The sequence below is a fragment of the Acanthopagrus latus genome, chromosome 19 (genome assembly GCF_904848185.1).
Source record: "Acanthopagrus latus isolate v.2019 chromosome 19, fAcaLat1.1, whole genome shotgun sequence".
In the NCBI taxonomy this organism is placed as follows: domain Eukaryota; kingdom Metazoa; phylum Chordata; class Actinopteri; order Spariformes; family Sparidae; genus Acanthopagrus; species Acanthopagrus latus.
The window spans coordinates 19071794-19094936 of NC_051057.1; the positions used below are offsets into that span (position 1 = coordinate 19071794).

The 23143-nt window shown below is 44.2% G+C and overlaps 1 protein-coding gene across 2 annotated transcripts in view; it reads right to left on the reverse strand.

Moving 5' to 3' along the window:
- Nucleotides 1–9714, reverse strand: part of LOC119009026 (cadherin-7-like) — a 115296-nt gene extending 105582 nt beyond the window's left edge. The window contains exons 1-2 of one of the 2 annotated variants that reach the window (XM_037079914.1): nucleotides 9297–9714; nucleotides 3329–3903 (exon numbers count right to left, since the gene is read on the reverse strand). In XM_037079914.1, coding sequence (XP_036935809.1) covers nucleotides 3329–3565 — 237 coding nt within the window. In that variant the 5' untranslated portion in view covers nucleotides 3566–3903; nucleotides 9297–9714. Of the gene's footprint in view, nucleotides 1–3328; nucleotides 3904–8780; nucleotides 9106–9296 lie in introns of those variants that run through there. The other variant, XM_037079915.1, reaches the window with a different exon arrangement.
- Nucleotides 9715–23143: the final 13429 nt, after the last annotated feature.

Here is a 23143-nt window from a genome sequence, read left to right on the forward strand (position 1 = left end):
AATTCTCCAAGATAACAGGGATCTAGAGACCAATCCGAGACCCATCTGGCCCGTACTGTTCACACACCAGAGCCATTTTCCCAGGCAGGAGCTGTCCATTTACACCGTGGTGCTGAAAGCAAAGGGCTGGGGGGGGGGGGGGACAGAGTAGTTTCATTTAAAGCTCATTTTAGGGAGCTTCTGTTTGATTTCGCCCTCTCGATTCCTTTGTCTTGCAGATCTGTTTCCCTGCATTTCAGATGGAAGTAACATTATGTTGTACGCTACACTTTTAGTTGACAAGCGAAGTTACAAGTTACACGACTCTTTCAGTTTCACGCTGTATTGTTCATTTACTTTACTACATTTTAGAGGGAATAATCAGTCTTTTCTACTATTTACTTACATTCCTTTGACAGCTATAGTCACCTAGTTACTTCCAGTTGTGTCAAGTAAACTTTAAGGTATCTGTAATCAAAAAAACACCAGTTACTTCTAGGAAGTCTCTTGACATCGAAACCTCCTTTCCAAGAAAGACCTGGCTGGGAAAACTTTTAATAGTAATGGGTCACAACAGAGCGAATACAAACGATCTTCCTGAAATGTGAAAGCAGCTTATAACAACCCGTGTTTACGTTTCTCATTAGGCGGCCAAAGTAACAACTACAGCAGCAAAGGAGGAAATCTGGACAGAGGATAATAAGCGACAAAGTCTGCCTAGCAACAGACCTACGATAGTAACCAAAGTCACACAAGTAACATCGTGACTTTAACCCAAACAACAATCTTTTCCTAAATCTAGTAAAGTAGTGGTTGTTGTTGGCGGCGCCATGTGCATCTACATCACCACATTTTAGAGGGAAAACACAGTAACGTTTATCCGAGGTACTCTATATTCTAACTTCCAGTGGAAACCTCTGGTGCTCGAGCACTCTCAGCTTGAGTACCAGACTCTGCAAGTGGATGTTGGATGTCCTCACAGGCAGACAACAGACAATTTGAACTTTTGAGGTCAAACCTCCTCCACTCTTAACATCGGGGCCCCACAGGGCTTTGTCCTCAGCCCCCCTCATGTTCACAATGCACACCCACTACAGCGACTGCCCCCCCCCCCCCCCCCCCCCCCCACAACATGGAGAGAACTCTGCTGTGAAGCCACAAAAATGTAATATCGAATACTCGTTAAACACCCACATGAGATATTTTCCCTGCATTATAAGCAGTCTCCCAACGCCTCATTAATTAAGCCTTTCTGCATAATTGGAACTTTGTAAACACTTGTTAAACCCCGATTTAACGCTTAAAACACACTATATTGTATTCATAAGCAAATGTTAATGTACATTTTTCCTCTTGTGGTGTACACAGACAATGAAACTGGACGTTGAACCTCAAAGTATTCTAATACATACACATACAAGGGTTTATTAATGCATTTGTCTGTAATGAGGCAATGAGAGGCTTGATGGCACTGTGAACTTAGCCTGACTAATATTATATTATGTAATGTGTTTATTAACTCTTTATAACCAGTAAAGGATTAAAACACTTAAAATGTCCCCATATCTGCTTAAAACTACGTAAATGTTTCTCAATTTATTATATGCTGCTTATAAAATCGTTACAGTTTAGTTTGCTTTTAAGTGATAATACTTGCAGACCATTTACCTCAGTGTTTCCCACACATTAATTTATTAATTTACAATATACAACATTGGCCTCCACATATTGATTTTCTGTTTTTGGAGCTATGCGTCCCGTTCTCACTCACCACAGACAGAGCACCCGTCAGTGAAAAGCACGATGTTATATACTCCCATACAGTGGATGGCAATGTGGTTTGTTTTTTGTTTTTTTTTTTGTCTGCTGGTAAAACCACCAAAGAAGAAGAGGAGGAGGACTATTAAATGCAGTTGGCTTGAGAGTAACTTGTAAGTGGCCTCATCGTCGAGATCAAGCCCCCACAAAGAGCGCCAGGCCTTGAAGCCAGTTTTTGTCGTGGCCAAGCCGTGTAACTACATCGTCATTTGACGCACTGAGGACTTTTTCCCAAATGCTAACATTGTGAAAGTGTGTTAAACAAAGATGAAAACCTCACAACCTCCATTAAATGACTTGTTTTACGGTCCAAATTTGAGCAATTCAGTCCAACACAATGGTCTAGAAGAGCCACCCAGTTCAATTATTTTATCCTCATTCAGGTTAGCTTTTCGCTAAACCGAAAGTTAGCCAACAAGGTCACCGGAAGTCTCGAGCCACCACCACAGTTAAAGTCTGATTCTGTGGGAAACACTGAAGCTGTGACTGAGATCGTTTTAAACTGTGGTATTCCTGCTTCTGCTTATCTGAAGGCCACCGGTGCGCGCACAGTTTCACCTCTGGGGAATGTGATCCATAATAGAACAGCAGCGTTATTGTAACTCGCACATGCCTGATTAGTCACTTTGTCGGTTGCACCCTCATATTATCTACGCCACTCGTGTCACTGGGAGGGCTCCGTACTTATTTATCTGCCAAAACATGCATTACTTTGATCTATCTGCTTGTACCTTGGCAGAACACCCACTCCACAAAGACACATTTGAGTAATATGTACCTTTTTTCCCGGGCAATGATTGCAATGCAAATTAGCATGTCAAGTCGTTCACCGTCCTCTACACTGAACACTGTACATTTGCACAGGCTCACACTCCAGCCGGGCTGGGATAAAAAAATAAAAAGGAAAAAAAAAAAGGAAAAAAAACACAGAACGCCTTCCCACACAGTCTGTGTTTTCCCTTTTCATTTGTTTAATACTGTATATAGGGCAGTGAGAATATGTACAACTCTGTGAAAACAACTGCTGTGTCCTAGATTTCTCAGGTCGTTATGGTAAGAGGTTATTGATATGTGTATCACTGTACAGGTGCACCAAACCCCGGAGCAGGCTCTGCATGAAATACGGCACGTGTGAATGGGTTTACTACACATTTGAATCCTTGTGCACGTTGTTAAAGGTGCACTATGCGAGACATTTGTATTCAGAAGAGAAAGATCATTCTTTGTCTGATTTCTTACGGCTAAAAACAAACTAAATAAAGAAACTCTCTTTGTTTCCATGACCGAATAAACAAACTGAGCTTAAAGGACAACACTCTAGTTTTACTTTGTTTATTTTTGGCGGACCCTGCCACCTGTCTGGCTCCAAACGCCTCATTTTCCTCTGACAACAGTTTGTTTATTCAGTTATGGAACATTTCTGAGTTGTGTATGATTACCTCATACTGTTTCGAGTTTAAAACCCTTCTCCTAAAACCACATAGTGCCCCTTTAAGCCGTGCTGATGCTGCTCCAGTAACAGATCTCTTACCTTGCCAACGTAGAGCGGTTCATTCCCCGTGTACTCCTCCAATACGAAGAACTGGTTCCATACCCAGCTGCGTTTGTTCCTGTGCAGGCCCTCCCAGGGGTCTGGATCAGAGCGCGGGGACTTCTCCAGGTCCCCAGAGCTGGGATTCAGCCCCCAGCAGCCCCTCTGCCGCAAGGGAAACAGGAGCGCCAGGAGAGCCAGGGCTCTGCATATGCCTGAGCAGCGCCACCCCGTCATCTGGGCCTCCTCCAAAAAAGCACCGAGGCCAGAAGAGCAGCGATAGACTAAAAAAAGACAGTAAGGCTGAAATGTCAAAACCCTCAGGGTTTTATCCACACAGTCCTGACCCTGTGTTTTCACCAGAACGCAAGAGCAGTCAGACCCGGAGAAGAGCGCATGGGTCGGGATAGAGTCAAGCTCTGCATTTTGCTGTGTTGTTCTTCTTTTTTTCCTGATTGGAGACTAAAAGTGGGGTAATTCCCTCCACTTTGGAGCCAGGGAGTTGACATTAAAGCTGGCTAACAGGGTCAGTGGTGACCGGGCAGGCTTCAACACTCGGGCTGTATAATTGGCACCTATCAGAACAGAGAGAGAGAGGGAGGGAGAGAGAAAAAAAGAGAGAGACAAAGACATAGGGGAGAGAAGGGAGAACGTACCGTCAGCAAAATTGCCTGTGTGACCGCAGTCACTTTAGACAGCGAGTAATGTGCCTGCTGATGCAACGATAATGACATTTTTCACCAATCATAAAGAAATTGGTCAAAAAAAAAAAAAAACGGGGGCAGACGGTAAATATGGTGCAGGGGACGTCCTTCACATGCACGCCCTCGCGCCCGAGGAAAACTGTGGAGAGGTCAGAGTGTTAATCAGCGGAAGACGGGAGGTGAAAACGAACCTGGAGCTCTCCATGCAGATTTCACAGCGAGCGAGACAACACTCGCCGTGCGGAATAACAATCCAAAAACGCCATTCAGGCTGCCTCCCAATTATCCGGGCCTTACCTCCACCAAGGTCATTATTTTGTCACTTTTTCTTTGTATAAGATCGCGGCGTAATGGTGGCGGGGCTTTTGCCACTCAAACACTAACAAGCCACATGATCTGTGTGGCGAGCTCTCCATCGCCGGAGATTAAAAATAAATCTGAGCTGTCAGCAGCGTGATGGCCCGAGCGCTCCTGACCTCTACTCCTCGCAGTCTGTTCGCCGGCACCGGCACATGCAAAGGGGGATCTGTCTCCCTGCCGTCGTCGTGCCGTGACAGATCCCCCAAGATGCCAGGACATGAGGACTTGTCAGGGTGAGGGTGTGGGGGGTGGGGGGCATCAGCTGGTGACAGATAATGTTCTTGGTGTCACAACACATGCTGGCGGTGTGGAGTAGTACATAAACTTGATCACATCGCCGGCACCGTCGTTGTAATATTCGACTAATTCCCTCGATAAACACCTCGGAGGAGCGGCACCCCTTCGTCAGAGGTCGGCGGCGGCGCTCGCCGGCAGACCTACGCAACTTGTTGGGCTGACGCTGACTCCACAAATGCCAGGAGACTTCGGGAGGTCTCCTGAAAGCAGACGTTTAGAAAACCGAGAGCTTGACCGCACGTATATTTATTTCAACGCTGACCTCTCTTTCTCCCTCCTCTACGCCGGGTATTGGCAGGGCCCGGGATGAGGAAGGTAATTGCTTTGGCATAAAGTGACCTCTTCCTTCCCACACAGATTCTCCAGTTCTCATTTGACTCAACCCCTCCCCTCCCCTCCTCCCTCCCTCCCCTCCCTCCCCCCTCAGAGCAAAATAAAAACAGCACACCACCACACATCCTGTGGAAGTGATTTGTTGTACTTCGCCACGGCAAAGTCATTATCCACCGGTGCTAATGATTAACGGCGAAATGAATCATGAAGGCGCGATCGTCACCTCTGCAGACAGCTAAATGTTTGCGAGAACATCTGAGAATCTATTTTTGATCTGTTTCTCTCCCTCTTCCTTCTTCCCTCTCTCTCTCTCTCTCTCTCTCTCTCTCTCTCTCTCCGACCCCCCCCCCCCGACCAGGCAGAACTTTATCCGAGCAGAAGAAGCCGTGCAAACATTCGCCCTGATCTTCCTCGTGCTCCCCGACCTGAACCAGAAAAAACATAACCCCGACACGCTAAGGGCCGCGGCGCACGAGCGTTTTTTTTTTTTCGCAGACACACAAAGTCACTGCCTCTGCATGACAATTTAATGGTAGAGGTGGAAAGTGGAGCAGATGTGGCTGCAGGGCAGCACGAGCTGTGGAGGCAGGTTGCAGCGGTGGTGTTGTGGGAGAGGAGAGGGGAGAAGGAATCGGCGGCGGGGTCAGTCTGAGCCGAGCGGACCGCGTTAATGCTCCTCATTTTCTGCTAAAACCCTGAACATTAGGAGAGACGGGAGTCAGACGCAGACGGCGAGATAACACTAATGTAGCTGTGGGTGCAGCGGCGTGCTCAGCGAGGCAGATATCAGCCTGATATGAAACGAGCTCCAGCTGATTTATTGTCCTGTTCAGATTATTAAAGGGGAGCTGTGAAGATCTGGAGAAGGAATTTCAAACTCGGGATTCTGATATTAATAACAAGAATGAAGTAATGATAAATAAAATGTTCACAATAAGGAATAACGAGGAAAATCAGGTCCCCATAACACTGTTAGAAGCTGAAGAGTGGCAGGGTCCGCCACGTATAAACAAAATGAAACTGTATAAAATTGTGTTTTCCTCAAAGTCAGTTTGTTTATTCAGTCGATTAAGAAGTTTCTCTTCCCCCAAAACCACACAGTGCACCTTTAAGCAATTAACCAATTTTCTCAGTACAGTTTTTATTTTTTGTTTAAAAAATGAAAGTGTGCAATAAAATCGAGAGATGGATGTGACAGGGGACTGTTTTTCTCGTGACGCCTTCCATCCCCCCCCCTTCCTGTTGCTGTCAGGTGATTGACAGCGAGCGGAGGGGTAACGCGGCGCCGATATGAAAACACTCGACTCGGAGCGCGACGACGGGGAAAAAAACAAGAGAGCAACTTTGGGGCGAGAACCAAATGAAGGCGTTCCGTGTTCGCTTTGATGGATTATCTCAGTCGTGCTGGAGCTGTTATTCATACTTTGCACGAGTGAGAACCGGGAGCCTGACGTCTGAGACAGGAAAAAAAAAAATATGAAAAGGAGAAGGGGCGAGCTGAGAAAGAGAAGAAGGGATTGTTCTTTAACTTCCAGATATCAAACCGCCTATTGTTCTTCATTTAGAGGCAGTTTTTACCCTCCTGCCTCGGAGCGCTGGCGATGTTTTTGGTGCCAAACGCTCTAAATGCTTCAGTTGGTTTTCCCGCCCTGCAGAGGAAAAATCTAACTGCTGCTTTTTTGTCTTATCATCTCAAAAAAAAAAAAAAGAAACACTCAGACATCAGCACAAAGGATCCTCTTCTGCTGACTCAAAAACAGTCAGGGTCCATTTTCGACTTCCTGTAACTAGGGCCCGCTCGTCGGGGCGGCGTCGGGGCGATGACGCCCAAATTAAGTAGAAAAAGGCGAGATAAAGCCGTGAACGTGAAGCCTCCCGGTTGTCCCCCCGGCTCTCTTTCTCTTACACACTTGTGTTTCTAATCCCATTTGCCAGTCGCACAACAGGATTACCAGAGCTACAGGGCTCAGTAACCAATCACACGCTTCCTCTGATCCATATTCTCCTCAATCATTGTGAACGCTCCGAAGTGTCTCTGCTCCTCGTGGGCCGGAATACAAAGCATAAAACTGCTTAAAAGTTGAGTTAATGAGGCTTTGAGACGGATTTTTACTGATTTCATTTAAGTTGAAAGTATGTTTTCTTTCGTTTTGAAGCGTTTACTGAAGAAAAACAAGAGAACATATGAGCAGTTGTTGTGTAAATAACTATCGTGGCTCTTCATTGATTTTTCCCTCGACCTTCCCTCTTTGTTTGTCTCTTTCGAGGACTGTGGAGGGGGGACGGGGGGTCAGCTGAAGAGCCTCAGCAACCCCGGAGCTGCTGGCAGGTCTTCAAGGACACTCGCAGCGCAGATCAGAGTCTCACTGAGGCAGGAGCTTGAACCCGAGTCCTCCAGCTTTATGAGGTGGTCTTCCCACCCTCCTCCTCCTCCTCCTCCTCCTCCTCCTCCTCACGCGTTTGAATTCGCCTCACATCTTCTGCGAGGGAGCGGCGACGCAACATCTGTGGAGTGCTCTTCAACGGCTTCATTCACACCTTGCACGTTGGAAAACACAGGAACCTGTTCCAGGGATCGGATCCTCTGGTCGTTTGGTCGACTGCAAGTTTTTGGAATCGCAAACTCTTTAAACTGAGACTTTAAAGGGGCACCACGAAGTTTTGGAGGAAGAAATTCAAACTGTGTTGTTTACGATATTAATGAGGTAGAAATATACATTTTTTTCTTCAATAACTGAATAAACAAGCTGCTCTCAGAGGATAATAAGGTCCTAATAAAACTGTTTGAAGCTAGACACGTGGCAGGGTCCGCCACATGTAAATAAAGCAAAGCTTTTTGAAATAGTTTTGTCCTTCAAGGTCAGTTTGTTTCACCAAATTGAATAAAACATCAATTAAAATCAATCGATGAACAGTTTTCCTCTTCTGTTTAAAATTTGTTCCCTAAAAGTACAGACTTCCCCTTTAATGAAATGTTTTAAAGGGGCACTATGTAGTTTTGGAGAAGAAATACAAAACACACAATATGAATGAGGTGATAATGCAAAGTCAAAAATGTTTTCCATGACTGAATAAACAAGCTGCTCCCAGACAAAAATAAGGTGGCCAAAACACTGCTGGAAGCTAGACAGGTGGCAGGGTCCGCCACATATCAACAAAGTGCAACAGCATGAAGCTGTGTTGTCCTTTAAGGTCGGTCTGTTAATCCAGTCATGAAAACAAAGAGTTTGTTCATTTAGTTTGTTTAAAGCATGACGAAACATCTATAAAGACCTTTAAAACGTCTTCCCCCCCCAAAAAAAAACTACGTATTGCTCCTTTAAGTTCATTCACAGACACATAAACATCTCTGGCAGCAACGCCACATCATTCACAGACGCTGCTGACGGCTTGAGCAAAAATACTTCATCACCCCGCCGGCAATAAAAACCCAGTTCCTCTCTCACACACACACGTCGATGCTTTTTCTTGAAAGTAAACTTGCTCTGCAGGACGGATCCGTCTCCACCAGTCATTTTATTACACATCGATCCACCTGTAATCACATTTGCTCCTAAAACAAGCACATTCGGTCGTTCTCTGGCACTTCTTCCCACTGCAGTTGGCTGATCTTCTGTTTCTGATCCCTAATTTGACTCATTAGAAGTTCTTGCATTATTTTTTTTTTTTACCCTGCATGCACCCTGATTTTGCAGCCTGTAATCTGTGACATGGACTCTCCTCTCCTCTCCACGGCCTTGTCTTCAGGTGTGACCTACCTGCTCTGACCCTCCTGTTAAGTATCCATCATTGCGCATTAGCCGTCAACACCTGCAAGCCCAGGCGGGAGGGGGAGAGGGGGGAATAAAAAATAAAAAAGTTCGCAGGGTTCGCACCTGTTCATGAATCGATCAGAGGGGAGATCGTCCAATAATAAAAAAAGAAAGGAAAAAATAGAAAAGGAACAGCTCGGATCATTCACACGGATCGATTGAACATCTCAACAACTTCGGGCATCGAGGAGGAGGCGGAGGAGGAGGAGGAGGACTGATGATGGTGCCAGATGAACGCATGATGGGAATCGGGCGGCACAAAAAATAAATAAATAAATTAAAAAAATCAGAGAGCGAGCGCCGCAGGAAACCTGTGTCCACTGAATACTAATCCCAGACGACGGGGACGGAAAATGCGCACCGAACAGAGGAGATGCGTGGCGAGAACGTGCGTGCGTGCGTGTTTGTGCGGGTGTGTGCCGACACATGATCTGCAATCTTTGGGAATAAAAATGTACTCACCGGGAGAAGTTCAGACGGAGGTCCGCGGTGGTAAAAGTTGTTTCTTTTACGTCGGAACGAGAGGAAAAGTTTGCATGGTGGAATTTAGTCCTGATGGTGGAAAGAAGGAAAGAAGGAAGAGCTGCTGGAGAGATCGGCGCGTAAAATGCTCTCACCCTTGGCAGGGATGTGGCAGGTCTGATCCCCACTCTCCTCTCCTCTCTCCTCTCTCCTCTCTCTCCCCTTCTCTCTCCTCCCTCTCTCTCCCTCTCCCTCCTCTGTATCCTGCGCAGTGCTGCCTTCCGTGCAGGGAACCCCAGCTGCAGGCTTTTGGGTTTACATATCCATCTCTCTCTCGCTCGGTAAGGAAAAAAAAAAAAAGGCAACAAGAGAGGGGGACGCGCAGCAGCAGCGAGCGAAGTCAGACCACAGGACGAGACAGAAAACAAAAATCCTGGTTACTGGAGTGAGGAGGAGGAGGAGAGGAGGAGGGGGGAGGCTATCGAAATAGTTTTTTTTTTTTTTTGGTGACCAGAATAAGTTGGCGAGGTGGGAGGGAGCCAGAAAAACGCACGCAGCGTTTTTGGCACCGAGAAAGGAAGAAGAAGAAGAAGAAGAAGAAGAAGAAGAAGAAGAAGAAGAAGAAGAAGCAAGTGCCCACAAACCTGCCAAGTGTTTGGCACAGCAGATGGCATGTGTGCTGTTAAATGACTGGGAGAGAGAGAGAGAGAATCGATACAGTAAATAAATGAATAAATAAATAAAAATATTCATGACACCTTTCAGCCGGGGAGAGGATTTTTCCAACACCCCTCGTTCACCTTGAGAATTCATTAAAAATCCTGCAGGTCACAAAAAAAAAAAAAAAAAAATCACAGATTTTTCTTTTCTTTGCACAGAAGTTTCTCCTAAGTTTCTTAAATACCCACTTTTTTAAGTGGACTTCTGCACGCCTCACATTTTCTATTTGTTTTTTTTTGTTTTGTTTTGTTTTTTTTTCATCCAATTAGCTCCAATCGGAGCTCCTGTGGTGACACTGGACTGCAGCACCGGTCTTGGCTTTTCTCTCTCTCTACGCTGCTGCACCTCTGAAACAGACCCAGAATCAGCTCTCGTTCCCAATTAGCGACAGTCAACACACAGCAAGCGACGCGTCCGCACAGAATACAACACTAGTGGGTAAACAGTCTGAACTCCTGGTGCATTTTTTTTTTTCCCTTTTCATAGTAAATACACCTGTTCTCACATATGAGAAAAAAGATTACGTCCCAGTTTGAACACAGCCCCGATCATTAGTCACCCACGCAGTTTTTCTGCCCTGCGTGCATTTGCATTTTCTTTTTTTTTTCCCCGAGACAGGAAACGTTACCAATGTGCAGCTTTTCCCTTTCCCTGTCTTTTGTTTGGGGGGGGGGGGTTTGTTTGAGAAAGGAAGAGCGCGCTGACCCAAACTAACAGAAAGAGCAGCCTCTGTCTGTCAGAACTGGAAGAGCAGTTAGCAAGAGAGCTGGAATTAGACACTCGGGACGATGGACAGGTAGAACAAAAAAACTAAAAAAAAAAAAAATAATAATAAGATACAGTAGACTGAAGAGGGATAAAAGAGGGAGGAGAGAATAAGGGAGACGGAGTACGGAGGGGGAGAGAGAGGGTGTGTGGTAATAAAGGGAGAGGTGAAAGGGAGGAGAAGAGGGAGGTGTATCGCAGGAGGAGGTGGAGGGAGGAGGAGGAGGGGTGAGGCTGCAGTTCAGCGGTGAGAGTTATTTAATTGGAGAGTGACATTGGGAGCCCGGCTCGTCGGCTCTTCCCCATCAATCACACGCGGTCAGGAGATGCCCGAGGTGATGTGGCTCCCCCTCCTCCTCCCCCGTCCTCTCCTCCGCCACCCCTGGTCCTCGCCATTTAACCGCCAGTGCCTCCCTTACATCTCCCTCCTCCGCCCCACCTTCCTCCCGACCACCACCCCTCCCCTCATCAGGATGCTCTGACCTCCGCTCACCTGGCCTACTGTTATCTGGTCCCAGGTGACACACTGCTTGATGGGGCTTTTTGTTCACAGGCTAACAAGGAAAACAGTTCGGGGGAGATACTGTAGCAGCTTATGGAAGATTAATAAAATATGACCTCCAGTGACAACAAGGATTGATTTTTTTTTTTTTGGTGCGGCATCTCGGTAGCAGCATTTAGCATTTACACAAGTGGTTTACTGCTCTATTAGTCAGATATCAACAGCACCTGTAACGTTCCTTTGAGCGTTGAATTTCAAACAGGGTGTTATTTAAGATTATTAACCGAATAAACATTGATATTGTTCACTAACATTCGTACCGTTGAACGGGTGCTAACAAATTTATGCCATTATTTAGCTGGCTTAACGTTAACCCATGTTAAGCTAATTTTAACTCAACTAAATTTAGCTCAACTGTTAAAATGTTTAAGCTCTATCCATTGATTTAGTTATTACAATATTTAGCTGACTGTTCTGTTAGCTACACTGAACGAGCCCTGCAAGTCTGGTTTTAGCCTGATATCTACAGTGTAAGGCTAGCTAGCAAATTAATCCATGTATCTATTTCTTTAAGCTAACTAGGCAGAAGGTCTGTTGTTAAGGTATTATTCTGAAAGGTATCTTAACTGCTTATACATATATTAAGCTAAGAATTGCATTATTTATTTAGTTTTAGTTAGCTAACTTTAATTTATCCATTACTTTGAACTATCTCAGCTGTTTACCCATTGATCACCTTTAGCCTAGCTTACTACCAACAGCACATCCTTTATGTTGTTTATCCCTTTGGCAACTTCTAGCTAACATCTGTTGATTCCAAATTTTCACGTCTTTGAAATTACTTTTAAGGTGTATTTTCATTGCTTTCAACAACTGATTTTCCAACATTTTAGCCAACCGTGCCAAACCTTTTTCAGCACTTTCAGCTAGCAACTGCTTTTCAAATACTCTTCAACTAGTTTTAGTACTTTTAGCTAACTGTATCTATCAGTTTTCATCACTTTTAGCTAACAACTGCTTTTCTACACTTTCAGCTAAGTATTTTAACTAGTTTCTGTACTTTTAGCTAACTATATCTATTGCTTTTCAGTAGTTTTAACAAACGACTATTGTTCAATACTCTTTGCAAACTATTCCAAATGTCTTCATTGCTTTTAGCTTCCTGTTTATGACACATTATGACCCAACGTTTAGCTATCAGTTTCAACAGTTTTTTCCTTAATCCAACAGTTTCAGTCATTTCTCACCTACCTTTAGCTAACAGTTTACACCTTATCCAGACAGCAAGCGAGCGTGCGACTATAGTGTCGCTTTTGACGTTATCTCCACAATGACTTCATTAAAAATTGACTTTTGTTTGCCATGTAAAATCAGGAGACATCATCATCCAAGCAAGAGATGGGTGAGTTTGCCATGACAGTAATGACATCAGTAAGTAGGTTGTTTTTCCTAATGTTGTTCATTCTTACCAGCATCATCATGTTTTCCCAGCTCCCACTTTAATCATTGTTGTAATACGAGACGGCCCGACAACAACGACTCGCCATGATGTGCTAATCGTGGCCATTAAGGACGTTCCTGCAGAAAACAATGCAATAAACTGATTTTGCGTTTTTTTTTTTTTGCTTTTTGCTCCTCCACAATCTCTCCACACAGCCTCCTCTGAAACTGCAGATGTATAATACACGGCTAATTACAGATCAATACTCATAACAGGCAAATAAGTTGATGAGTCATGTTAATTGCCGGTCAGTCTCTGACTGGCTGCGAGAAGGTTGACATTATAATTCCAGTAACTGCCTTTCACCGTCATTGGAAACAGATGATTGTATCATTGACCGGCCAATTTCAGCTCTAAACAAGGTATTGATTTCCCCAGTGGACATTTAAAGAAAACATGCTGCTGTGCTCACAGCTAAAAAAGCTGTCATAACATGTGTAATCCGTTTAGAACAGCAGCAAAGCACAACAGCACGGCAGCACAACAGCACAGCGAACACGAGTCGGACGACGGCGATGACAGGACACACATGAAGTGGTTGTTTTTGATCAAGAGCGAGGCGGAAGAGAAGCCCAGTGATATATGATAATGTCCTAACAACTGCAGTTTAATCAATTTTGATTCAAGATTTTTAAGTTTATGAAAATAGAATTCATTGCGCCGCGTGTCGGCCTTCGAATGCGTCGGACGGCGGCGGGGGGCGATGATTCAAAGCGGGTGACCTTTTTCACACCGTGATCTTGACAATGGGACCCTGATTTATCATCAAACTGGATTCCATTTAGTGGTCGTTCTAATTTATCTCTCTGCGCCCCCTTCTGCTCTATAATTGCACCAAGACATTTGAATCCACCCCCTTTAATTGTGTTTTATTCTTTTTTAATTCTTTTTCTTGTCGATTGATTTTTTCTTTTTTCTTCTTCTTCTTTCTGTCGAGGCTAAGACACATCAGGAGCTGCGTTTTCTGTCAGCGAGGGGTCCGGCCAGTGTGTGTTTTTTTGTTTTTTTATTTTCCTCTTTGCATCGTACACAGTATGTGAACATGCATTTCGCTACATGCTGTTTTTTCGCGAGGCTCCAGAGAGCCGGGGGATCAGAGGGGCCTTGATGTTCAAGGGGACAAGGCCCGGGTTGAGATGACGTCCCCCCTGACTCCGGCGCCACGACCGAAATACAAAAAAGCTTCTGGACTTATTTGCATATGCTGCATCAAAACATTCCCCCTGCTCCTCCCTCACCGAGGAGCAAGGAATTTGGACTAATCATCCGGGGCGAGTATTGAGCGATTACATTTTCATCAGATGCAATGTAAGACGGGTCGAAAGATCAAGTGAACTAATGGATGACCTAATCATGGGGGATTGGCTGTTATCGATTCGGATGGCCATATCCTCATTGTCTGTCAGGCCCGTTGGAGCTGCGGGCGGATACGATCCCTCACCGGCTGAAACCACCATATTCAAGAAACTCCTCATTCAGATTACACTAATTTAGCCCATACCTCTCCCGGTCCCCCGAGGGTTAAATAGATTACGGGGGAGGAATGGAAATCTTGCTGAGTTGCAGCTTAGAACTTGTCTTGCAGAGGGGTTAGACTTCGAATAATTTAATGTAACAGGTTTTTATCAACCCGACTTCCCCTTTTTTTTAGGTATTTTATCTCGTTCTCATATTTCCTCACCAGGAGATTCTGCAGCACGCCGTCCCCTCCACACGCACACCCTCCATGTATAAATTGTCTTAATCCTCATTGATATACGGCGTGTTGAAAGTGTTGTCATGCTTGCAGATGCAATTTTGCACACAGGCAAAAATTATGACACCAGTGTTGGTGACACCGGCTGCCAACGCTGCAGAGACAGTCGTTCTTCAAGGACAATCTCCTGCATCTGTGTGAATAATCAATGTTACTGAAAGTTTATCATGAACTGGCGGCATCTTTCATATGCAGCCAGGCGACGGCACTTCAGCAGAGCACATCTAGAAACTAAAGTGACATTCGTTCTTTCTTTCGAGGAGCTCCAAGATAGAGAGCTCACATAAGAGAGAAGAAGAGGGGGGGAAAAAAAAGAAATCTAGGTAAATAGTTGCGATAGATAACAATCGAGTACAGAGGTCATCCGCAGCAATTTCCCTCCAGACGCATCGCAGCAGGTTCTGAAAGAGAAAACGTCTCGCTGCAGACAGACATGTTCATTCACCTCAGTTTGTGTCGACTGAGACGGCGTCCTGATCCGAATCCTAATGACACACCGACTTGCGAGCATTCAGTGGTCTGTGTCACAGAGCAGGGAGGGAAGCCGTGGCAGCTCGGGCTGCGCTCTCAATTCACACTCGGATCGGCGCCTACAAAATCCCTGCAAAGGCAAAACAAGTCTGTCAGACGAGATCCTCCTTGTCGACACGGCCGCTGCAATACAAAGTATGATGCGCTGAGCGGAGGTACGGCTCGTGCAGCTTCAGGTTAAAGCTTCAAAATGCATCTTGTTCATGGCTGTCGTGCTTCTGACGCTGATGATAGAATAATAAGAAATGTTTCGTGTACTGTCTAAATAATAAACGACCACACGTGAGGTGAAAAGCCACAGAAAAGTTTTCATCCAGCCCCCTCAAGCTCCACGGAGCTTTTTCAGCCTATTTTATCTTGTTGTTTTGTTTTTGGAACAGCTCCTGAATTTTAATTGATCAGCCTCATTTCCATCAGCAGGATCTGTTTTCAACAAAATAACTCGCCCACACACACACGATACCTGCCCAGCACAAAACAGAAATCTGAAAAAAAAAAGAAAAAGAAAAAAAAAGTCTAGCAACTAAGCGAGTAAATAAATTCAACTAGCAGCTTCACAGACAGAATCTGACCTCAGGAGCTGGAGGAGACCAAAGCAGAGCTACAAGGTGAGTCAGCGTTGAATAAACATCATTCTTGCCTAGAAATACTTCATATAAATGACCAAATTCTAGTAACGTTCTCTCCCGTTGTTGTTGTTCTTTGTCCTTATATGCAAACGTGTAACTTCTGCCACTCAAACCGATGACAGGAGATAATGACTTGCATTAAGTTTTATTCAAACTATATTTAGTCATGTTCACCTCGTCGCATGCTAACTACAGATAGCATTACAGGTACATAACGTCACAGCATTTAAAAGAAGTCTGGTCATTTTTTTCATAAAGACCTCATCCAAAACCAGTATTTTAAACCCAACAGTGATGTTCTCCAAACTTTCCTAAACCTAATCAGCACAGATAGAAACAGAAAGTTTGGCATAAAGAAACTTAAAGTTGCAACGTATCTGTTGTTCTGCAGAACCTTTACTCCAGCAGTTCGTTTGGTTTTGACCGATGAAACAGCAGAATTTAGGTTTGCTGGAGAAGATGGTGCAAAGTGTATCAGTCCCTACAGTATTCAGGTCTAACAGCTGTTAAGAGTATGTAGTCTACTGTGCGCATGATGAAGAACAGAGAAGTTGATTTTGCTGGAGGGGTAGTTTGATAAGTTTGCTTGGATGCTTTCATACTTAATTACTTGATTGTTTCTGCCATAAAAATCCACCATCAGGGAACGAGCCGCAAACTTCCACAAACTTTGAAACACCATCTTTCATGTCTCTGATACACACAAGGAAAAAAAAAAGAGTTTGTGAGGAATATCACAACAAAAACTTGCCGTCTGAGCCACGTGGGATCCTCTCTCAAAAAAAAAAATGTTCCCTCCATATTAAGGCACACAATCATTTTAAGGAAACTGCTTGAGGTTTTTTTGTATCAGATCACATCTGTATTCATTTCTAGCTTGTGCATTTTCTAGTTTATTTGTTGTTACCTCCGGAGCCCCGGGTTTTCAATTAGGATTTTCCCTGAAAGGTGGCGAACGTTCAAAGCTTTTGACAGCAGGCCTTGACTGCACATCACCCAGATGCTTTTCATTCCATTCTGAAAGAGGATGAAAATAATGTCACCTTGTGTTATATACAATGAGACCGAAAGAGAAAGAGCGGAGGGGGGGAAAAAAAAGACAAAAAAAAAAAAAACAGATAGCGAGCACAAATAAGACAAGAAATGAGGACCGGGTGAGACACAGACGTAGATGAGGAGCAGGAAGGGACAGTAAGCGAAAGTAACAGAGGCAAAGGCATTGGCTTTGTCATGACAGCCTCCTCTCCCATGGCGGGGAAGATGTGTGTTCACATGCTCCAGTAGTCAGGCTGAAAAAGCCAGGCCTGTTGCATTCAATCCAGCAGAGCAATAGCACTCATGGTTGCCTGGTTGGCAAAGAGCTTGTTATCCCCCCCCCATCCCTTCATCTGTTCGCTCCTCTTCTGTCCACATCCCTTTTTCCCACACCACAAGCATCTGCATTCTGTTTGCTTCAGCAAGCCCTCCGTGTTTCCTGGCCACCATGTAACAAGCAAAACAAGCATTTCATTCTTCTTTGCAAAAGACACAGGTGAAAACACAGACAGCGCAGCCAACAGCACAGGTGGTGTTTGCGTCAGGGCGAAAGCATCCCGATCCCGGAAAATCAAATGCGGTCCCGTCAAGACGAGGCTGGCGGTCCCCCCCCCGCCCGCCACAACAACCAAGTCTTGAGGAAAAAAAGGAAATGAACAGTGGTAATCTAATGGACTCGATCAACCAACAAGTGTCAAATGGGAAAACACAGGCATGCATGAGGAGCCGGGTTGACTGGATACACCGGGTAATGAATACCGGTGGAAGAAACTCAGGTCGTCTTCTTCTTATCGGGCATAATTCAAATGTTTCTCATTAACTGCAGGAGTTTTCTATTCTGCCCATTAAATTTTCTCTCCGTCTTTATGTGAATGGGGATTGTATGAGCCAAGAACACTTGCTGAGTCAGTGGGTGGAGGGTGAGCAGAACGAAATACATTACCAATCTTGTGGGTTTCTTTCTTTTTTTTTTTTTTTTTCCTTGGGAGACAGAAAGTGAATATAAAGTAAGGCATTGTTCTAAGCAAGAAAGTACGACACAAAAAAACACTTTACAGTTGGAGAAGATGGGAAATGAGAAAACAAGGACAAATATTTGCTGTCAACAACGTAATACCTCAATTTGTTCACAAGATGCTGCTTCTTAGCGCTGCTTTATAATGGAATAAACTTTCAGGAGTTAGAGTGTGATTATAAAAGTACCTGTGTTCCTCGAGAATCACAAATGAATCTGCCAAAAGTGGTGCGCTTGGCAGTGCAAGATGTGGTATGTGGAGAACGGGCTCTAGAGAGATTCAAATTGCAGACAAAAACACCTGTGTCGCATGTTTAAAACATTTTTTTTAATTATTCAATTAAATAAATAATTCCTCTTCCAATCCCAATTTTTGTCATTCATTTGTGTCTCTGCAACCATGCAGCTCTTGTGGCTTTAGGAAGGCAGGAAAGCAAAAACAAGAAGCCGAAGTCCCAAAATACAAAATACAAATCAACAAACAAGCAGGCGACATGAAGCTGGCAAGAAAAAGGCAACGAGGAGAAGCCAAGGAAACTAGAGAGCAATGTGAAAGCAGAGGACGAACCGTGAAGCCGCGGGGAACGAACCAGGAAAACAGGGAACACGCAAGGACGCGGGGAACTCATACGGGAACACAGGAGACACAGGACTGAACTGAGGACAAAGAAAGAGACAAACTTACAAAGAGGAAGTTAAAAACAAATGTTTAAACACACAGGAACGAGTCAACACTGGAACACAGGTGCTGGAAAACAGACAAAGACAGGAAGCGGAAAGTAAAAAAATAAAACTTAAGGATATAACAAAGTATGACAGGAAATAACCTGACAAAAAACTCAAAACTGTGACAGCAGTAAGCTGTTTTGGTCATAAATAACTGGAACATTAGGCTTTTAGCATGTTAGGCTACAATTTAGGTCAGTTATGGCCCCTACCAGGTGGATAACCGGCCTCCAAATAATAAAAGTTTGATGAGTGGATTAATCCCTTTCTGATTTAATTTGAAGTGCAAATGTTATCATGTCTGGCTTATTTGCTTACCCCACTAGGCTACTAAGCTAGTTACTATCAAAGGCTGGAACATTTTATAGGCTATCCACCTCTATTATTATGTGGGGTTCGACGCTACATTAAGAAAAGCCTTATTGTTTACAGAGACAAAGACTGCTGAGTGCTAATAAGCAGGGTAACGTTAGCAACAAGAAACATATTTTAAGTTCTTATCCTCAGAGAATTTTGTCTTGTAATGTTTAAAAGTGGAACATACTCCCTGAATACAAACAACAAAATAAATACAAGTAAAGTATGTAGCCAAAGGTAAAAAGCCAGACTGTGTTGTTGATTAAATAACCCGGACTGGGGCTAGCTGGTTAGCATGCTAACTTAAGGAGACATCTCTTCAACACATTACAGTGACGTCTCTGACATAACTTCTTCACTGTTGTTTCTTCACATTCTTGGATTTTTGTTAATTTTTTAAGATTTGAACAAAGAAAGTCAGCCATAGGCTGCACATTTTTAACCAAGCTGCTAATCTAACATTAGCAATTATCTTGCTAGCAGCTGATAAAATCCTCTGGGAAAAGCTGTCATATCAGCAAAATCAAAAGGTCCTCAAACTATAAATGAGAAGCCTGCTTTTGTCTGCCTCTGTCTTAAAACTAGGACCCGTTACTTCAAACAAGTTCGAGAGGTAAATCTGCCACAGTCGTCATCGTAAACTGCATGTGCCACATGGGAACGGAGAGCTTGTCAAGGCCTAGCGATAGCAGAGGGGGGACAGGGGTTAGCGAGCGAGATTTATTTAGCCTCGAATACGTCTGAACACTCAAGGGCTGAGAGATATCAAGAGCTGTGTTTGTCTTGTTTCGAAAATGACAACAAATGTACACATCTAAATTTATGAGATTCCACGCACACAGAGACACGCACGCTTACAGAGAAATAAACACAGACGAGGAGGAGGCTGAAAAATGGTGATTAAATCCAATGCCTGAATAATGGGTGCAATCACTTTATGAAATAGAGATTATGCAATGAGCTTTGCTGATGATCAATCTGGCCAGAAATGAAAGAAAGAAGAAAAGAAAGAAAGAAGCCCTCTGCTTCTTACTTTCATTTAATTTTTTCCTCTGTTTTCTAACTTTTTAACACTTTGATTTCTCATGTGAGGACGTCGGAAATGAGAAAAAGTTTTCCAGTGGTGCGAGCAGCGAGGCTCTGGTCTGGAGTGCCACAAGTTGATTGATCTGATGGTGTGAGTGTCTGAAGCCCTGGAAGCCTTTTTTTTCCCAAGAAAGGGGCCCCAGTGGGCTTTCCGGGGTTCAAGAGCGTGCCGGGGCCACGCAGGCTTCGGCTGACAGGGCCCCCCTCAGGTCCCAGCAGCTGCCAGGATGAAGAGAATACTCCGAGTGGACACACGGTGACAGGAGCTGATGTGGTCGTCCACGTCCGTCACAGCTTTCATTTCGCCGTGCCACTGATTCCCTGGCCGGGTGACATTAGTGACACTCTCTTTTAATCTTTTGCAAAGAGCTTGACCTGCGGAGCACGTCTCCCGGGGATGAGAACAAACTCTTGGCTACCGAAGCCCAGATGGAAACCATCACTTTCTTTCTCCCCGGCTGCTTTCAAGGAAAAAAAAAAAAAAAAAACTAGTCACAGCGACACTTTTGGATCCGGGAGTTGTTTTTGCTTTCATAAAGAGAGAGTCCCAGGAGGGGAGATATAAAAGCCAGGCTCGGAAAAAGACCAAAAGTGAGCAAATTGAAAAAGAAGAGAGGGTTATCAGTGATGACTTATTAACAGACAAGAAATTGTTGGAAACCATTACTCTGCAGGGAGGTGCTGGCATATAATTTTCTCGTGGATATTTGAAATCTGAGAGTGACTTCAATTTGAGCTTTGAGACACTCCGCTCTGAGGAATGGTCGGCTTCCACCGTGTGTTGTCAAAGCCGTTTGACATATTGTTTCAGGAGCGGGAACGGGGAGGGTGTGCCGGTGTAGACACAAGCCCGCGTTTGGCGAGCGAAATTAAAGGTCATTTTGGAGAAAGTGAAAATTAATGTGAGCTATCAATTTCAGCCTTTAAAAAATGTGACACATTTCAGCCTGATACATTTTAATTAGGCCATCAATAGTATGCCAACAGTGGCTAATGGTGCAGAAGACTCAACCAGGATAAGTTGCCTTCACTTTAACTGTTGTGGACACATTTAAATGGGATTCAAAGCGCCGTGTTGACACAAACCATCATTTTTGAGGCTTGATTTATACTGACAGTATGGGCTAAGTCTGTTTGTAAAAGTGGTCAAATGTCCCGGTGGATGTGTTTTGATGTAAACTGTAACACCAAGAACAAATGTCAGCTAGCTGGTTGATGAAATGCTTCTTGTCTCTGGACGTTACGTTAGCTTAAGTAGCTAGCTAGCTTCAACTACGCTATCTAATCTTTTTATTAACTTCCATCATGTGCAAATTTGAAATAGCGGGAGAGAGTCACTGATCCAATAAAACTGTTTTGTCATTCATGTAAATATAACCCACTTACAATTTAGATGGTTGTCTAGCTTCGTGTCTCTGGACGTTTCGTTAGCTTTACTTGCTATCAATTGTACCGTAAAACACAATCAAATCCATTCCTTACCCTTTTGTTTGTGGATCTGGTTTTGAAAAGGTTAAACAAAAATGACACCAACCTCTTTAACTCTTGAGCATAAGTCCTCCATCCATCCAATTGTCTTACGCATCTCTGGGGTCAGGTTATGGTGGCAGCAGACTTGGAGGGGTTTCCGATCCTTCTCCCAAGCAACATGGAGTCATTCCAAGACCACAAGAGATATATAATCCTTCCGCAATCTCCCGCATATACTGGACTTCCCCGGGGCCTCCTCCAAGTTGGTCTTGTGAAACGTTAGGTGCCCTAATCAGATGCCAGAAGTAACCTCAGTTGGCTCATTTCAACGCACAGGAGCAACGGGTCCTGGTCGTTTTTCTTATCTGCAGCCTTGTTCTTTCAGTCACTACCCATTGCTCATGACCATAGGTAAGGGCTGGAAACTAGTTGGACAGGTAAACCATAAACCCTGCAGTCCTGGTAATGCCACACCAAACGCTCCATTTTCCCTTTGCTCGTGAAGACTCCAGGATGCTCAACTCCTTCACTTGGGGCAGGAGTTCATCCCCCAAAAGACAGAAAGGGTCCTAAAAACCGGAAACAAGTTCACATTTTTGCACCTCCAGGTTCCCTCATCTCAACATCAACGTGTTTCCATTCAGATGTCTGAAAAAAGGTCAAGAAAAGCTTAAAAGATTTCCACATTTTGTGCTACGCAAAATATACGCCACTTAATAACACCTCAAGCAGAATAACATCACTCAACACCGACTTGCACACTTGTCTTTGGATTTCCCTTTTTTTTTTTTTCACATGTCATTGTTAGAGAAAACTGTGCCGTCTACATGGGTCCTGGACACTGTACGTGATTTAATTAAGGTTTTCTTTTTCTTTCCAGAAAACCAAACAATCTTCCACTCACAGATTTTCGGTTTTCCAAAAAGGAGGAGCCTTCTTCATTAGCGACACGCTCTTTAAACTGTTCCTGCTTTTGTCCCCCTCCACCTCCTCCTCCTCCTCTTCTGCCCAGAGAATAAATAAGATAAGGGAGAGCAATGAACGCATCCATCATTCAAAGTGGAAAAGGGTAATTTAGCTTGGCCCTCCTGACAGCTTTACAACTTTGCACGCTATTCTATTTTAATTGGCAATCATGAATTAACTGAATGAAAGCCCTGTTCACTGCCAATGTCTTTCTCATTGCAGCTTTTAATTGGGTTGACTTGATGAGTTCCTGAGATAAAACCAGACAATATATTCTCATGATTGGCAACTCGTTTGTTGCCATATAATTAGGCTGCAGACAAATCAGGCACGGGACTGTTTCCTCCTCGGCCGGGCTCCCATCCTCCTCTTCGTCAGGGAGCCCCGACCTACGATACAGTGAGCGTTACGTACGACGCGACGGATCATCGGAGCTGAAATCGAACGGGTGTGTTTACGTCCAAGCGATCGTTGCACCTCGAGAAAAGAGGCCAACATTTGTTTCTTACCTGAACGTCCCAGGGTGGTTGTAATTTTTCCAGAAAATGATAAAACGGGATAATCAAATGCTGCAATAATCTGATTTGAATAATATGTAAGTCCGCTCCAATAGAGCATTGAGCAAGTTCCTTTTTTTTTTCTTTTTTTTTTTCTTGCTGCTGGTTCTTAATGATTAAAACAATCCCCGAGGCTGCTCAGACTCACCCTACACTTTTACATATAAGGTCAAATGTTCAAAGCTTTTCCTCCATTCTCCCTCCATTTTAAAAATAGGAGGGTGGGAAAAA